Source organism: Gymnoscopelus braueri (genome assembly GCF_963280865.1).
Source record: "Gymnoscopelus braueri genome assembly, chromosome: 1".
Classification (NCBI taxonomy): domain Eukaryota; kingdom Metazoa; phylum Chordata; class Actinopteri; order Myctophiformes; family Myctophidae; genus Gymnoscopelus; species Gymnoscopelus braueri.
Window position 1 is genome coordinate 10,294,169 of NC_137603.1, and position 14,291 is coordinate 10,308,459.

The 14,291-nt window shown below is 39.3% G+C and overlaps 1 protein-coding gene across 1 annotated transcript; it reads right to left on the reverse strand.

Moving 5' to 3' along the window:
* Window positions 1-4,362: 4,362 nt before the first annotated feature.
* On the reverse strand, window positions 4,363-13,191 carry LOC308087611 (uncharacterized protein; the record flags this gene model as incomplete). Its single annotated transcript, XM_080431582.1, has 5 exons — window positions 13,062-13,191; window positions 12,566-12,655; window positions 10,444-10,545; window positions 8,154-8,531; window positions 4,363-4,391 (listed from the first exon to the last, which is right to left on the reverse strand). The coding sequence occupies exons 2-5, from the start codon at window positions 12,621-12,623 to the stop codon at window positions 4,363-4,365; spliced, it is 567 nt and encodes a 188-aa protein (XP_080287708.1). The 5' UTR covers window positions 12,624-12,655; window positions 13,062-13,191.
* Between the last annotated feature and the right edge of the window lie 1,100 nt (window positions 13,192-14,291).

The window sequence follows — 14,291 nt, forward strand, 5'->3', positions numbered from 1 at the left end:
ACACAGTTCTATTGAAATGTCTGCAGTTTGAATGGGCATTAGACTTGGATCAAGACTGTCATACATTTCTTCTATAGAGCCATATGTAAATGCCAGACCCTATAAAATAAAATCTGACAGTCTTGATCCAGGGCTAAATGCTCTATTTACAATGCTCAAATGATAGATGTTAGAACGTTAGAACGATGTACTGCAGCTGTCAATGCATTCTCTATGAGAGGCACTGCATCGTACATTACCGTAATTTCACTGGTTGACTACTGAGGCTGTAGCGTTTGTTTTTTTGTGTTCTAATAAAGTGTCCCATTTGTTTTATTTGTCCTTTTTAATGTGACATACCTGCCATCTCAATATACAACCCACAATATACTACTACTACTATTCTTCTGGCACCCTCTACTGGACAGGCGCCTGTCCCCACCCCATTCCATTTAACTTTGTTGATGTTGTTATAAGCCTAAAAACAAATGACTCATTTTAAGTTGATCCAAAATGTTTTTTCATTTTTTTTTCATACATCACACATCAAAAATAGATGTGTCTAATGCACCTCTGATGAAGGGCTTATTCAGGATTCTAAGTACAATTGACCAATATTCAAAGCAGACTGAAAATTATTTAAAAGACACATTAAAATTCGTATTCCTCTTCTTTAGTCATATTTACAAAATGAATCAAAATAATTCACATTTCCATTTCTGAATCTGGAGGGGAACTGTTTTGATGTTGTGAATACAATGGAGAAAAAACAAGAGTGTAAAAAGAATCAGATGTCAGATGCTTGTATGCATTACTGACATCAGTAGCAAATGGGTGACATCAAAGTTACAACCAAATCTATTGACTGTTTGTCATGACAACGCCTGGACACAAAGCTTAGGCAAACGTTAATTTCTCTGACAACTGTGTGAGCATTTAGATATCAAAGACAGTTTGTCTGTTGTTTTAGCCCAGCCTTTTGAGCTGCGGAAGTCAAAGGTCAATCAAAATGCACTTGAACCAGTCAAATGAACTCATAATTGAAATGTAATTAGATCAATCAACATGTCATCTTGATGTGCTGAGGCACAGCCTATTTGAGGCACAGCCAGTTTAGTGGGTAACCCAGAGCTACCGTACATACACAGGTAAAACCTGAGGGGTAGAGGGTAGCAGTGAGTACAGAGTGACGTCTTGAGTGAGACTCCTATTTAAGTGGATTCTGAACAGGCAGTTAGCAGGTCAGTAAACTGTGGGTCCTCAACACTGCCGGTTGCTTGTTGAGAGGAGGAGGTTTGCATGCTGACCTGTTAACTCGGTAAGCCTGTTTGTTTGTTTTGTTTTGTATCCTCGCTTTTATTGTTTTATTTTGTATGTCTACAATGAAGAAATGTTTTTATGTTGTCAGGTCTGTTCCACGGCACTGTTGTTGTGACCGGTCCATTGTTTGGGGTGTGGCTGCTTTAGATACATATGGGCATTTAAACGGAAGAAATGTGAGTATATGTATATGTAGGTGCAAAGGTGAACAGGGGTTTATATATGTGCGGTTTGTTTCTGGGTAACACTGTTTAACTTTCATGTATAATGTCATTGCTCAACAGATACAGGTGGAGACGGGGCCTGTTCTGTGGTGTGTGTGTGTCTAACCTTTTGAGAGGGAGGTTTTGCCTGTGTGACACCACTGAGCATAAAACTTAAGAGCTATATGGTAAGGTATTCCTTTTATTGGTTTGCCTATTGTAATATATCTGTGACATTTTGTAGATGGCATTAATGCATTTTATTATATTGTGTTGATGTGATATGATATCATGCCATGTGCATATTATACACTGACCCTTGTGCTTTTGTCATTTATTGTAGATACACCTTATGAACAAGCGGCACTTGTTGGACCGCTGTTCCTTTTCCCTTTGATTTATGTTTGCTTTACTTTATTTTTGTACCAGTCTTTTCACATTGTATTTGCTCCAACACTTTTTAACCATTTCTATAGATAATAAATAAATGAAAGTACCATTTTGTAAACTTTTCTATAATAAAATACTTGCTATTTTTATAACCTACACTTTGGTCTGCCTTCCATTTATTTAGCGGGGTAACACATGTCAATTTAAAGCCTGAGTTATACTTGGTTGCACATAGTGGCCCTCATTTATCAACGGAGCGTATAACCCGGCTTATATTTTTCCATATATTCGGCCGTACACCAACGTCGAAGTCCCATTTATCAATGAATCCTACACAGCCAATCCTGGCGTACATCAGGTCGAAGCTTTGATAAATCTCACATCTGAAAACGAGCGTCATTTAAATAACACGCCCTTAAATATTCTCAAAACGCCCCGATTTTACGACATGAAGAAGAACCAGAATACGACCAAAGACATCAAAAGCCAATAAGAGAGTTTCCCCCGATCGCCTCGCCTCGCCACACACGCACACGCACACGCACACGCCCCTCTCTCTCACACACACACACACACACGCCCGCCCAGCTGTGTTTTTCATGTAATCCGTACCGTAGCGGTACAATCTTTGTCACGTAGGCTTGTAGCCTTTCATGTGTGCAGAAATAATTGACCTTGTCTTGTGGTTGCTTGATAAGGTATGAGGACCAATTCACAATCATCATGTTCACAATTGAGATCATTTTCTGAAGGTCAGTGAACTACATTTTATTAGACACCAACCACAGTGGCCAGTAAACCCCCCCTACCTCCTACTGATGGTTGGTTACCATCCAAAGGGTATTGTAGTCTTAACATACCAAACAATTATAATTTTAGAAAAAATGAGACCTCCAAATAAAGGTTGGTTGTTAGATCTTTAGAATAGAACAGTGCCAAATGATACTGTAGGTGGGTATCTGCCACAATGGTTAGTATAGTATATACTTACTAGCCACAGCTGAATTTTACCAGATGTCTGGTGGTGGCTTGTGCTAATTTGCTATCCATATCATGTCCCCAGTTTTCACTGCTTTCTCTAAACTACTTTTCACTTGAACACATTGTTTGTATGACATCAACACTACATTCTGGGAGACATATCATTAGCTTTCAACCATGCTCTTCTGAGTTTTACTCTTTGTCAACAACAATCCCATCTCACAGAGGCTGGAAAGCCCAAGGGGACAATACTGCTTTTTAAGCCCAAATGCAGCAGCAATAGTTTGTAAAAAAATCAAATTTATAGTCACCATCTAAAAGGAAAAAAAGACAACTATCCTGCCCTAGCTCTCCGCTCTCCGCTAAGCCAGACAGGTGTATTTTGAAAAGTGGCGGGCCGTCCAGTGAGGTCATGGGTCATGGGTCAGAAAAGGGCCATTTTCACTGCATAGCCTGTACAAATTGGACGCTGGACACGAGACAGCTATTTGCCGTGGCACTTGTGACATGCACACGCCTTCAGGGAGACCCCCTCTACAACGCCACACTCTCCGCTAAGCCAGACAGGTGTATTTTGGAAAGTGGCGGGCCGTCCAGTGAGGTCAGGGGTCAGAAAAGGGACATTATCAGTGCATAGCCTTTACAAATTGGCGGTGGACACAAGACAGCTATTTGCCGTGGCACTTGTGACATACGCACGTGTGGTGTGGACGCTGTGATGCCTGTGGTATCCTGTAGCCTACTTTGTAAATGAAATCTATGGCTGACTGCTTGTATAGAGAGTGTATGTGCTGTATACATTCGTCAAGTCTGTTTCTCATTTTGTAAAAGCAACACTTTTGTGTTTTTGAACATGGCCTCACTAATAGCTGTTCTTTTCTTACTCTGGTTTATTTGTGCAGCATAGGCTCCAGAGAATCGCTGCAAATCACCTGAGAGTAGATCTGACCATATTGGAATAGTTGGGAGGAAGTTTGAGAACAGTTTGTTTAAAATAGTTTCTCCATTGTATTTATTTTCACCTGTGTCATTGATGGTTTTAATTGTATTATTGGCTGTACCCCTTAGTTGTTCAAAATGGTCTTTAAAGGGAGATGTACCTTCACGAACATCAGCAGTCAAGTCAAAAATATCATCAACCACAGTGTCATATGAATTGTCTTGTCGATCATGCTCTTTATCAATAATTCCTGCAATTCTGCTCTCGTTCACAACGGACGTGGTGGATGTTTCAACCCAGACTAACACCGGATACGTGTCCGTCCCTCTCTCTCATCCGTGTTGCAACACACACCACTCTGAGTTCCCGCAGATTGTTAACCCCACAAATGCTGGTTTACATCAAAAACACGAAACATTGTTTTCAACAGAACTGTTTACATACAGTTTTGTTTTTTGTACCAGAATGTTCTGGGAAACAGTTCTGTAAGATGGATTGATTGTACCTGAATAATTTTTTGTCTACATTCTTTTGTCTATATTTTTTTCTCTAGTCTTCCTGTAACTGCTGATAACTGACTGTAATCATGTGATGTGACACTAAAGTTGTGTATTCTGATTCCTGCCTCCAGACTAAATTCTTCCACACATCCAAAATATAGTAATGTTAAGAGAACATAGCTTATGTTTCACCTTCCTGATAATAATACAATACATAAAAACGTATTATATACTAAAGCATAATCATGAAACATATTGCATGTGTGCGCGCGTAGTGCTTTCCATAGACTTTAATTCACTATAACAATAATAATGTAATTAACTAAATAATGACCATAGCCATCCCATTAATTGTAACACTGTCATAATTCATAAACAACTACATGCAGAGTATGTTTTACCTCAGTTAACTGATATTTAATAAGTAAAATAATTGAAATAGTGGCCCATTCATTGGGCATGTAATAGAACACAGCAAAATGACATTAAATCATAATAAAACAAACTATAACATTATAGTCAAACAGTTCTACCTCATACAATTGATATGGTTTTACATGGGTCATTTTTTGTATAAATTAAAGGTAGGGTAAGTGATATTTTTTGGTTAAAACAAAAAGTATTTTTTTTAAAGGTTAAAATACTATATTCTGATAGTAATCATTGCCATAGAGTGTTTGTTCAGTAACAGGAGTCTCCCCGTCTCTCCAGCTCTTTAATAAACAGAAAATACATTTTTCGGTAGGTGTCAAAATCTCAGCCAATCAGGAGAAGGTACCCATTTTTAAGCTTAATTTGTATAGTTTTCAGTTCCAATTTTGCATGCTCATTTCTTAGTGTCATCACTTCCAATTTCACTTGTTTAATCTGTATCCTGATTGAGTTCTCTGTCCTGGTTGGATAAAATTGGAAATGAAACTGAAACTGAAACGAAAATGCATTTTCTGTTTAATAAAGAGATGGAGAGACAAAGAGACTCCTAATACTGAACAAACACTCTATAGCAATGAGTACTATCAGAATATAGAGCTATTTAACAATTATTTTAACCAACGCAAATCACTTACCCTACCTTTAATAATGCCAAAATAATTTACATACCTCTAGGTAAAAAACTTTTTTTTTTAAATACCGTTATCATAAACTGATTGTAGTAAGGTTTTAAAAGAAGAAAACAAAAAAGGAATGACTCCAAAAGACGAGTCCTAATGGAAACTTCTGTTGACAGTAGCAGTATAAATATACATGATATTTGTGCCTCTCTATCCAACTCCCTGACAAAATACAGCTATTTCATTTGATGAGGTAAGTGAGGTAAATATATTGGAATGTTTTTTCCCCCCTTTGGTGTGAATGCACTTTAGTTTTTTCAGAGCACTTAACTGACTGAAACTCTACTCAAACTGTTAATGTGACAAGAGATTTCTCCTGTGTGGACACGCTGCTGGTGTCTCTTCAGGTAATCTGACCGACTGAAACTCTTTGTTATAATATTTACAGTGGAAAGGTGTTTCTCCAGTGTGGATGGGCTGGTGTACCTTAAGTTGACGCGACCCAACTCTTGTCAGACTGTTTACAGTGGAAAGTTTTTTTCCCCAGTGTGAACACGCTGGTGCACTTTTGTCTTTTCAGAGCACTTAACTGACTGAAACTCTTCTCAAACTGTTAATGTGACAAGAGTTACGCTGCTGGTGTCTCTTCAGGTTATTTGAAACTCTAAAACTCTTGTCACAATGTTTACAATGGAAAGGTTTTTCTCCAGTGTGGATACGCTGGTGACTTTCCACAGAAGCTGACCTAGTGAAACTCTTGTCACAATATTTACAATGGAAAGGTTTTTCTCCAGTGTGGATACGCTGGTGACTTTCCACAGAAGCTGACCTAGTGAACTCTTGTCACAATGTTTACAATGGAAAGGTTTTTCTCCAGTGTGGATACGCTGGTGACTTTCCACAGAAGCTGACCTAGTGAAACTCTTGTCACAATATTTACACTGGAAAGTTTTTTCTGCAGTGTGGACACGCTGGTGTCTCTTCTGTGAACCTGACTCAGTGAAACTCTTGTCACAATATTTACACTATAAAGGTTTTTCTCCAGTGTGGACACGATGGTGTTTCTTCAGTGAACTTGAGTAACTGAAACTCTTGTCACAATATTTACACTGGAAAGATTTTTCTCCAGTGTGGATACGCTGGTGTCTTTCCACAGAAACTCTTGACAAGAAACTCTTGTCACAATATTTACAGTGGAAAGGCTTCTCTTCTCCAGTGTGGACACCCTGATGTATTTTCAGATATGATGAACTAGAAAAACTCTTGTCACAATGTTTACACTGGAAGGGTTTTTCTCCAGTGTGGACAAGCTGGTGTCGCTTCAGGTTAGATGAAAAGCTGAAACTCTTGTTACACAGTTTACAGAGGAAAGGTTTTTCTCCAGTGTGGACAATCTGGTGTGACTTCAGATGATTTGACCGAAAGAAACTCTTGTCACAATGTTTACACAGGAAAGGTTTTTCTCCAGTGTGGATATGCTGGTGTCCCTTCAGGTGAGATGAAAAGCTGAAACTCTTGTCACAATGTTTACACTGGAAAGGTTTTTCTCCAGTGTGGACACCTCCACTTAACTGGAAGGGTTTTTCTCCAGTGTGGATATGCTGGTGTCTCTTCATGTTATTTGAAACTCTAAAACTCTTGTCACAATGTTTACAATGGAAAGGTTTTTCTCCAGTGTGGATACGCTGGTGACTTTCCACAGAATCTGACCTAGTGAAACTCTTGTCACAATATTTACAGTGGAAAGGTTTTTCTCCAGTGTGGATACGCTGGTGACTTTCCACTAAAGCTGACCTAGTGAAACTCTTGTCACAATATTTACAATGGAAAGGTTTTTCTCCAGTGTGGATACGCTGGTGACTTTCCACAGAAGCTGACCTAGTGAAACTCTTGTCACAATGTTTACAATGGAAAGGTTTTTCTCCAGTGTGGATACGCTGGTGACTTTCCACAGAAGCTGACCTAGTGAAACTCTTGTCACAATATTTACACTGGAAAGTTTTTTCTGCAGTGTGGACACGCTGGTGTCTCTTCTGTGAACCTGACTCAGTGAAACTCTTGTCACAATATTTACACTATAAAGGTTTTTCTCCAGTGTGGACACGATGGTGTTTCTTCAGTGAACTTGAGTAACTGAAACTCTTGTCACAATATTTACACTGGAAAGATTTTTCTCCAGTGTGGATACGCTGGTGTCTTTCCACAGAAACTCTTGACAAGAAACTCTTGTCACAATATTTACAGTGGAAAGGCTTCTCTTCTCCAGTGTGGACACCCTGATGTATTTTCAGATATGATGAACTAGAAAAACTCTTGTCACAATGTTTACACTGGAAGGGTTTTTCTCCAGTGTGGACAAGCTGGTGTGACTTCAGATGATTTGACCGAAAGAAACTCTTGTCACAATGTTTACACAGGAAAGGTTTTTCTCCAGTGTGGATATGCTGGTGTCCCTTCAGGTGAGATGAAAAGCTGAAACTCTTGTCACAATGTTTACACTGGAAAGGTTTTTCTCCAGTGTGGACACCTCCACTTAACTGGAAGGGTTTTTCTCCAGTGTGGATATGCTGGTGTCTCTTCATGTTATTTGAAACTCTAAAACTCTTGTCACAATGTTTACAATGGAAAGGTTTTTCTCCAGTGTGGATACGCTGGTGACTTTCCACAGAATCTGACCTAGTGAAACTCTTGTCACAATATTTACAGTGGAAAGGTTTTTCTCCAGTGTGGATACGCTGGTGACTTTCCACTAAAGCTGACCTAGTGAAACTCTTGTCACAATATTTACACTGGAAAGGTTTTTCTCCAGTGTGGACACCTCCACTTAACTCCTCCCAATCATCATCACTGTCTTCAGTGACTTCAGTGTTTTCTCCAGTGTGGACACCTCCACTTAACTCCTCCCAATCATCACTGTCTTCAGTGACTTCAGTGTCAGATTCAAGCTTGACTTCAACTTCATAGCAGTGTGAAGAGCTGTCTTCATCATCATCAACTTTCACTGATAATAATGTCAACATTGACCCATCAAGCTCCTCTGGTCTTTGAAGTATCTCCTCCTGTTCCTCTTTAATGTGTGGAGGCTCTGGTTCCTCCTGGAGCAGACTGGGGCTCCTCTTCTGCTCAGGAGAATCCTCCTCTTTACACACAACCATGTGCAGGATGTCTGACAGAAACATAACATGATAGTGAACACAGGATTCCTAAAATGTATATCTATTGTACATAGCTATTACCTACTAAGACTGACAAAACAGTTACTAAATAAGTACAGGTTGTTACAGGTGGTTCTGGAAACTCTAAAGAAGGCTCGAAAGTGTTAGCAAGATTATAGCAAAATACATATTTTAAAAAGTAACCTGAATCAATATATTTAGTTATATTACCCAACAAATGAATTACGGTGATAGAACAAATATTTATCATTAAAACGTGTTTTTTGTGTTCCTTTTAGCCCAAATGTTTTACTGTACCTCCATGCAGTTTACATTTTTTGACTGATAAAGTATTAAACCAATCAATCAATCAAGATGTGAGCTCTGATTTGGGAGTAAGTGAGGCTGTAGGCCAAGTTGTATACAACTGGATGTGTCTGTATGTACAGTATGTATGTATGTCACCTCCAAAGTAGACCAATCATAGCTCATGCCACTAAGTGCATGATGTTATGAACCAGAAGCACCTCCAAACACAAAAGCTTGACATGTCTGGTGAAAGTTAATGGGTCGTAGTTTAAAATGTATGTACACTTATTTTCATGATCAGACCCTGTAGAGTATGTCTAGATATTAGTCTGTGAATCTGTCTGTGTGTCTGGTGCTAATTTCACAAACCACTGTACCGTCCAGCGCCTCATTTCTTGTGCATGCTGCCAATAGGTCCAGCAAGCAAGCTTTTTTCTACATCTGATAGAATGCGCTGCAAGTCATGGTCATTATGTTATTCCGTTTTATTATTAAAGTGGAGACTGTAAGTTTTCAAGTGACGTGCCATGCACTGAAATCTGGAAATAGTTGAAGAAGATATACTTATTTTAATGTTGTTAACCACTTAACTCATTCACTGCCTGAATTATTGCTGGCCGCGTTTGCCCACTGCCAGAGATTTTTCATTGAAAAAAAAAAAGTACTCAGGAGCCGAGATACAGAATTTTTAAGTTTTAAGTTAACAAGGAAGTGGATGGGAGTCTAGATCTTCGAAAAATCATATCTCCTTGGTCTTTGGGTCAAATTTGAAAAAAAATAAATAAATATATATATATATATATATATATATATATATATATATTTTACGTCAGTGGCAGTATTGGTTAATTACGTCAATTACGTCAGAGGCAGTGAATGAGTTAAAGGACGACGTCACCCATTTTCAACCTGTCTTTAATTGGACCTCACTAAGGCTCATGATAATATGGCACCATTTTTCTCAGCATCAAAGGTTGGATTGGGGTAAGTCATCATCATGGCTCGGGGAAGTAATTAAGATTGGAAATATTCTCAACAATTGTAAATATTATAAATATATTATTGTTTTGGCATCTATTGCCAACTATGTCCCCATTACGACCACGGATATTCTCTGAAAGTGTGAAAAAAATGCTTAGTTAAAGGGCAAGACCACTTTGGTAGAGGTTTGGGTTGTGTAGTTACCAAAGTGGTCTTGCCCTTTAACTAATACTAATGTTGAGCAGGGTCGACTCTGTACTTGGTCCTTTCTCTTTTCCCTCTACAACAAATCTCTTGTTGAGTTTGTAGATCAGCATTTTTTTCAAATCCCCCCCGCCAGATAGGGTTGAAGTGGCTACACCTCAAAGCAACAAGCTTCTAAAAAGCTTGTCAAAGATCTGTTATCTCACACAGAGCAGACTAACAGACCCATTTCTAGACCTCTCACCCCCTACAGAGGCACGCCATAAAATCAGTTTTCACCTACTACAAAACTTTTACCAGGCATGTCAGGCTTTCATGTGCTTCTGATTCATGACGTCAAGCACTTAGCGGCTTGAGCTGTGTGACAGACAAACCCTGTTCTAGATGCTTTTGGTCTGCCAAGATTATCGTATTAGTAACAATACGTACTGAGGTGTGGGTGGTCTTCAGGTTCCTCCTGTTTAATAGAAATCTCCCTGGCTGAGTCTGGAGAGTTCATCTTCACCTGCAGTCTGGACTCCACACCATGGTCTGAAATGAAGCAATTGAACAATTGGACTTTAATAACAGGAGACCTAGTGGTGTCAAGAATAACAACAATATTTGCAGATGCTAAAGACAAAATGGCCTAAGCCCAACTCTCCAATTATGAATCTTGGGTGCAATTGTGCAAAGATTATAAGATTCATATTAGGGAATCATGCTTAACGCATTCTGTGCCAAGTAAATAAATGAATAATGGCCAGTAGTGAGATTTCTTGTTTGTCTTTGTTTTTTATCAGAGGATAACAAGGGAGGCAAGTTACAGACGTTTTCCCAAATCAAATAACAAGGAAGCGAATGGTGACTAAGATTTTGCGATCACGTGATCTCCTGTTTCTTTGTGTGCCTGAGAGTGAAATGGCGGATCGCAGGTTGGGGAACAGCGCCATCTAGTGGAAAAACTGAAAACACTGTTTGCCCCAAAATACATCCCCAAGTTACAACTAATGTTCACAAGTAGGGATGGGATCACATAACCAGCCTATATTTGACCTCTGTGAGGGCAGTGATCAAAGTAGGACTGCTCAATTAATCAATGTTTTTCTTTTTTTTTTTACTTTGGCTTCTTACAATTATGAAAAAAGCACCCATTATTTTATGGACCCGACAAACCTAAAATGCTGTTCTAACACAGTATAGGCGAGATGTCAGCTATACTCCATATGAAATATGAAATCTAGCCTAGCTGTAGCAGCCTACAATAAGAAACATTCACCTCGATGAATAAGGAATCCATGATCACAAATGCCACGGTGCACTTTGATTCCACAGAGGTTTGATGTGCTTTGTGCGTGCGCTCTCTGCTCTCACTTTAAAGGGCAAGACCACTTTGGTAGAGGTTTGGGTTGTGTAGTTACCTTGCCATTATGTAACTCCAAAGGTGGGCAAGAAATAAAAATTAATTGCTCCATTGAATAGAAATTGATAATTCAAAATATGCTCCTCATTGACTTACATTGTACGGTAAAACAGCTCTCAAAGTCACTCTTTTAGCACATAAACAAACGCAAACAAAGTTGATTCAGACAATATAGAACATCACCAAACCCAGTACTGTTTTTTTTTTATTAAAATGTCACTTCCTGTTGATTTTGCCATTTTTAATAAGTAGAAAACCTGGACTGGATCAGCGGATCCGGATCCAGATCTTCAAATAGTAAAATCAACAGGAAGTTGACATTTTTATTTAAAAAAAAAACAGTACTGGGTTTGGTGATGCTCTATATTGTCTGAATCAGCTATGTTTGGGTTCCTTTATGGGCTAAAAGAGTGACTTTGAGAGCTGTTTTACCGTACAATGTAAGTCAATGAGGAGCATATTTTCAATTATCAATTTCCAATCAATGGAGCAATTATTTTGTATTTCTTGCCCACATTTGGAGTTACATCATGGCAAGGTAACTACACAACCCAAACCTCTACCAAAGTGGTCTTACCCTTTAACTGACGGGGGAACAACTTTGTTCCCATAGCCTATATTGAGCTGCAGTAATCTGATCCCTGGTCAGTCAGTCTATCATAGCAGCACTTGATTCTTGCAACCCGAGCCCCACGGGCTTCCGCTTCTTTCACACCCACAGGCGGAATACAGAGAACAACGATTTGTTGTGTATAAGCTTGTCTGGCACCTAGTTGATCGAGTTGAGAGAGCAACGTAGCACACGTAGCCAGTAACATAACGGTCATTGCAGCGAGAGGCAAGCATGCAGCCAATACACAACGACGATTGTGCAACACAATGGGAACAGTGGGGTGCTAGACCAGCGCCAGTCGGGGAAAAAATTAATAAAGAATAGACCAGCGGGCGGCGAGATCGACAAGTCGAACGCTAAATAATGGGGGGACATCCGGTGCCTATGGTACGTGCAACACAAGACAGCACGACCAATTGGTTTCATATTATCATGATATATTTTGTCATGATTATTGCATAGTAAAAAATGTATATTGCGACAGCTCTACAATAGAACAGAAAAAATTAAAGAAAGAGAAAGAACATAAAACGTACAGTGCGGGTGGTCTTCAGGTTCCTGTTTAATGTCCCTGGCTGAGTCTGGAGAGTTCATCTTGACCTGCAGTCTGGACTCCACACACTGGTCTGAAATGAAGGAATTGAATAAGGACGTTAGGGTTCCATGGCTCTACTTCCCCTAAAACATGATCATTGGGTATTATTATTAGTCCCGGAACAGTATTATTGAGGATATAGTCAATCCTGGGAAGAGCTGTCTCTGGTACTCGTCCAGGCTGCGTAAACACCGGAGAGTCAGCCTCTATGTATGATTTTATTTCTTGTTATGTATTTGTTGTGTGATATTTGTATGTACTCTATGGACCCCCTGTGTGTCTGGAATAAAGTTTGAATTGAATTGAATATTAATATATACGGAGGAAGAATGTTTTTCCAAAGATTGTACTACAGTAAGTGTTAAAATGATATTTTTGTGTGGACAAAACCCACCAGTTCATTAAGTATACCTGGTTGGCACCTTGGCACAACCCACCTGACCCAGTCCTTCCCCGTCCTTCTACAGGACCTGTACAGCATGTGCCGTTTTCTTAGTAACTTGGCAACGCCCCCTTCTGTGACGCACGCCGAACTGCTTCGCCCCTAGTCACTGCGTCTCATTCCAAGAGGACAGCACTGGCCGGCTTTCCTCCGTGGTGGAAAATAGTCCTCGGGCACTGCCTGGGGTGTGGTGGGGGGAGATAATTAACCATTCTGTCCCTCCCTATCGGTATATAACTCGAACGGCGCTGAGTCGGCTCTAGTGGACCTTGCAACGTTTGGCGGTGTCTCTCGTTGTTCAAGTCCACTAAAACCTATAATACTTTGGTGATCTGAAAATAGCAGATCTACAAGGTATTGAATAATGATGCATCCCAATGAGACCCGTTGGGCACAATTCACTAAGCTGTTTACGCCCATATTTTTTTTTACGAAAAGGAATTTACACAACTTCCCATGTTAGTAGTCTGATTCATTCATCTTTTTTGACGGCGAATTGTGCGGCAGACTTATGTAGGACCAAAGCTTGCGTATGTCATTAGAATGCCTTATTCTTCATGAAAAATCAATTACAAGTGCCAAATCTCAATAAAAATATTTGTGTGCCCAACATTTGTCAACACTTAAGAAAGAAAATATAGGCTGGGTCTATGTCAAACGATCTATTGCCTGTATGCATATTATAGACATGATGCAAATTCAACCGTTTTTTATTTTATTTTCAGCATTTAGAGCTGAATTAATGTTCCCTCTGCGTGTTTGCCGTTTTCTTAAATTGTGATGTAACAATAAACTTGAAGTATACACGCTATATAATTTGAAGAAATGAGGAGAAAACCTTTGTCAATTATAATAACAGCAGAAAGGTGAGTTTGGAGCTAAACTGTCAATTTGCAGCCCATGAACAAGACAGGGAAACTATTTTCAATGCCATGCATTACCTGGATGGTCATTCTAGGCCTGACACGCTACAGCATGACAAATGTTTAGTTGGTAAGGATTCAATGTCTGGTTCATGAAGACATGGAGCTCCAACTTCACTTGACAATCACATTAACATCATAGATTAACATTACTGTGGACAGAGTAAAGATCCTACTGGTTTACAAGACTTGATACGAGACTGTCATATATTATCTGACAGTATTGGAGTTAGTTCAAAATAGTCTTTGCACTTTCGCACTTGGGGTCAGTACATCAACATAAACATTCAGATTTCAAATAT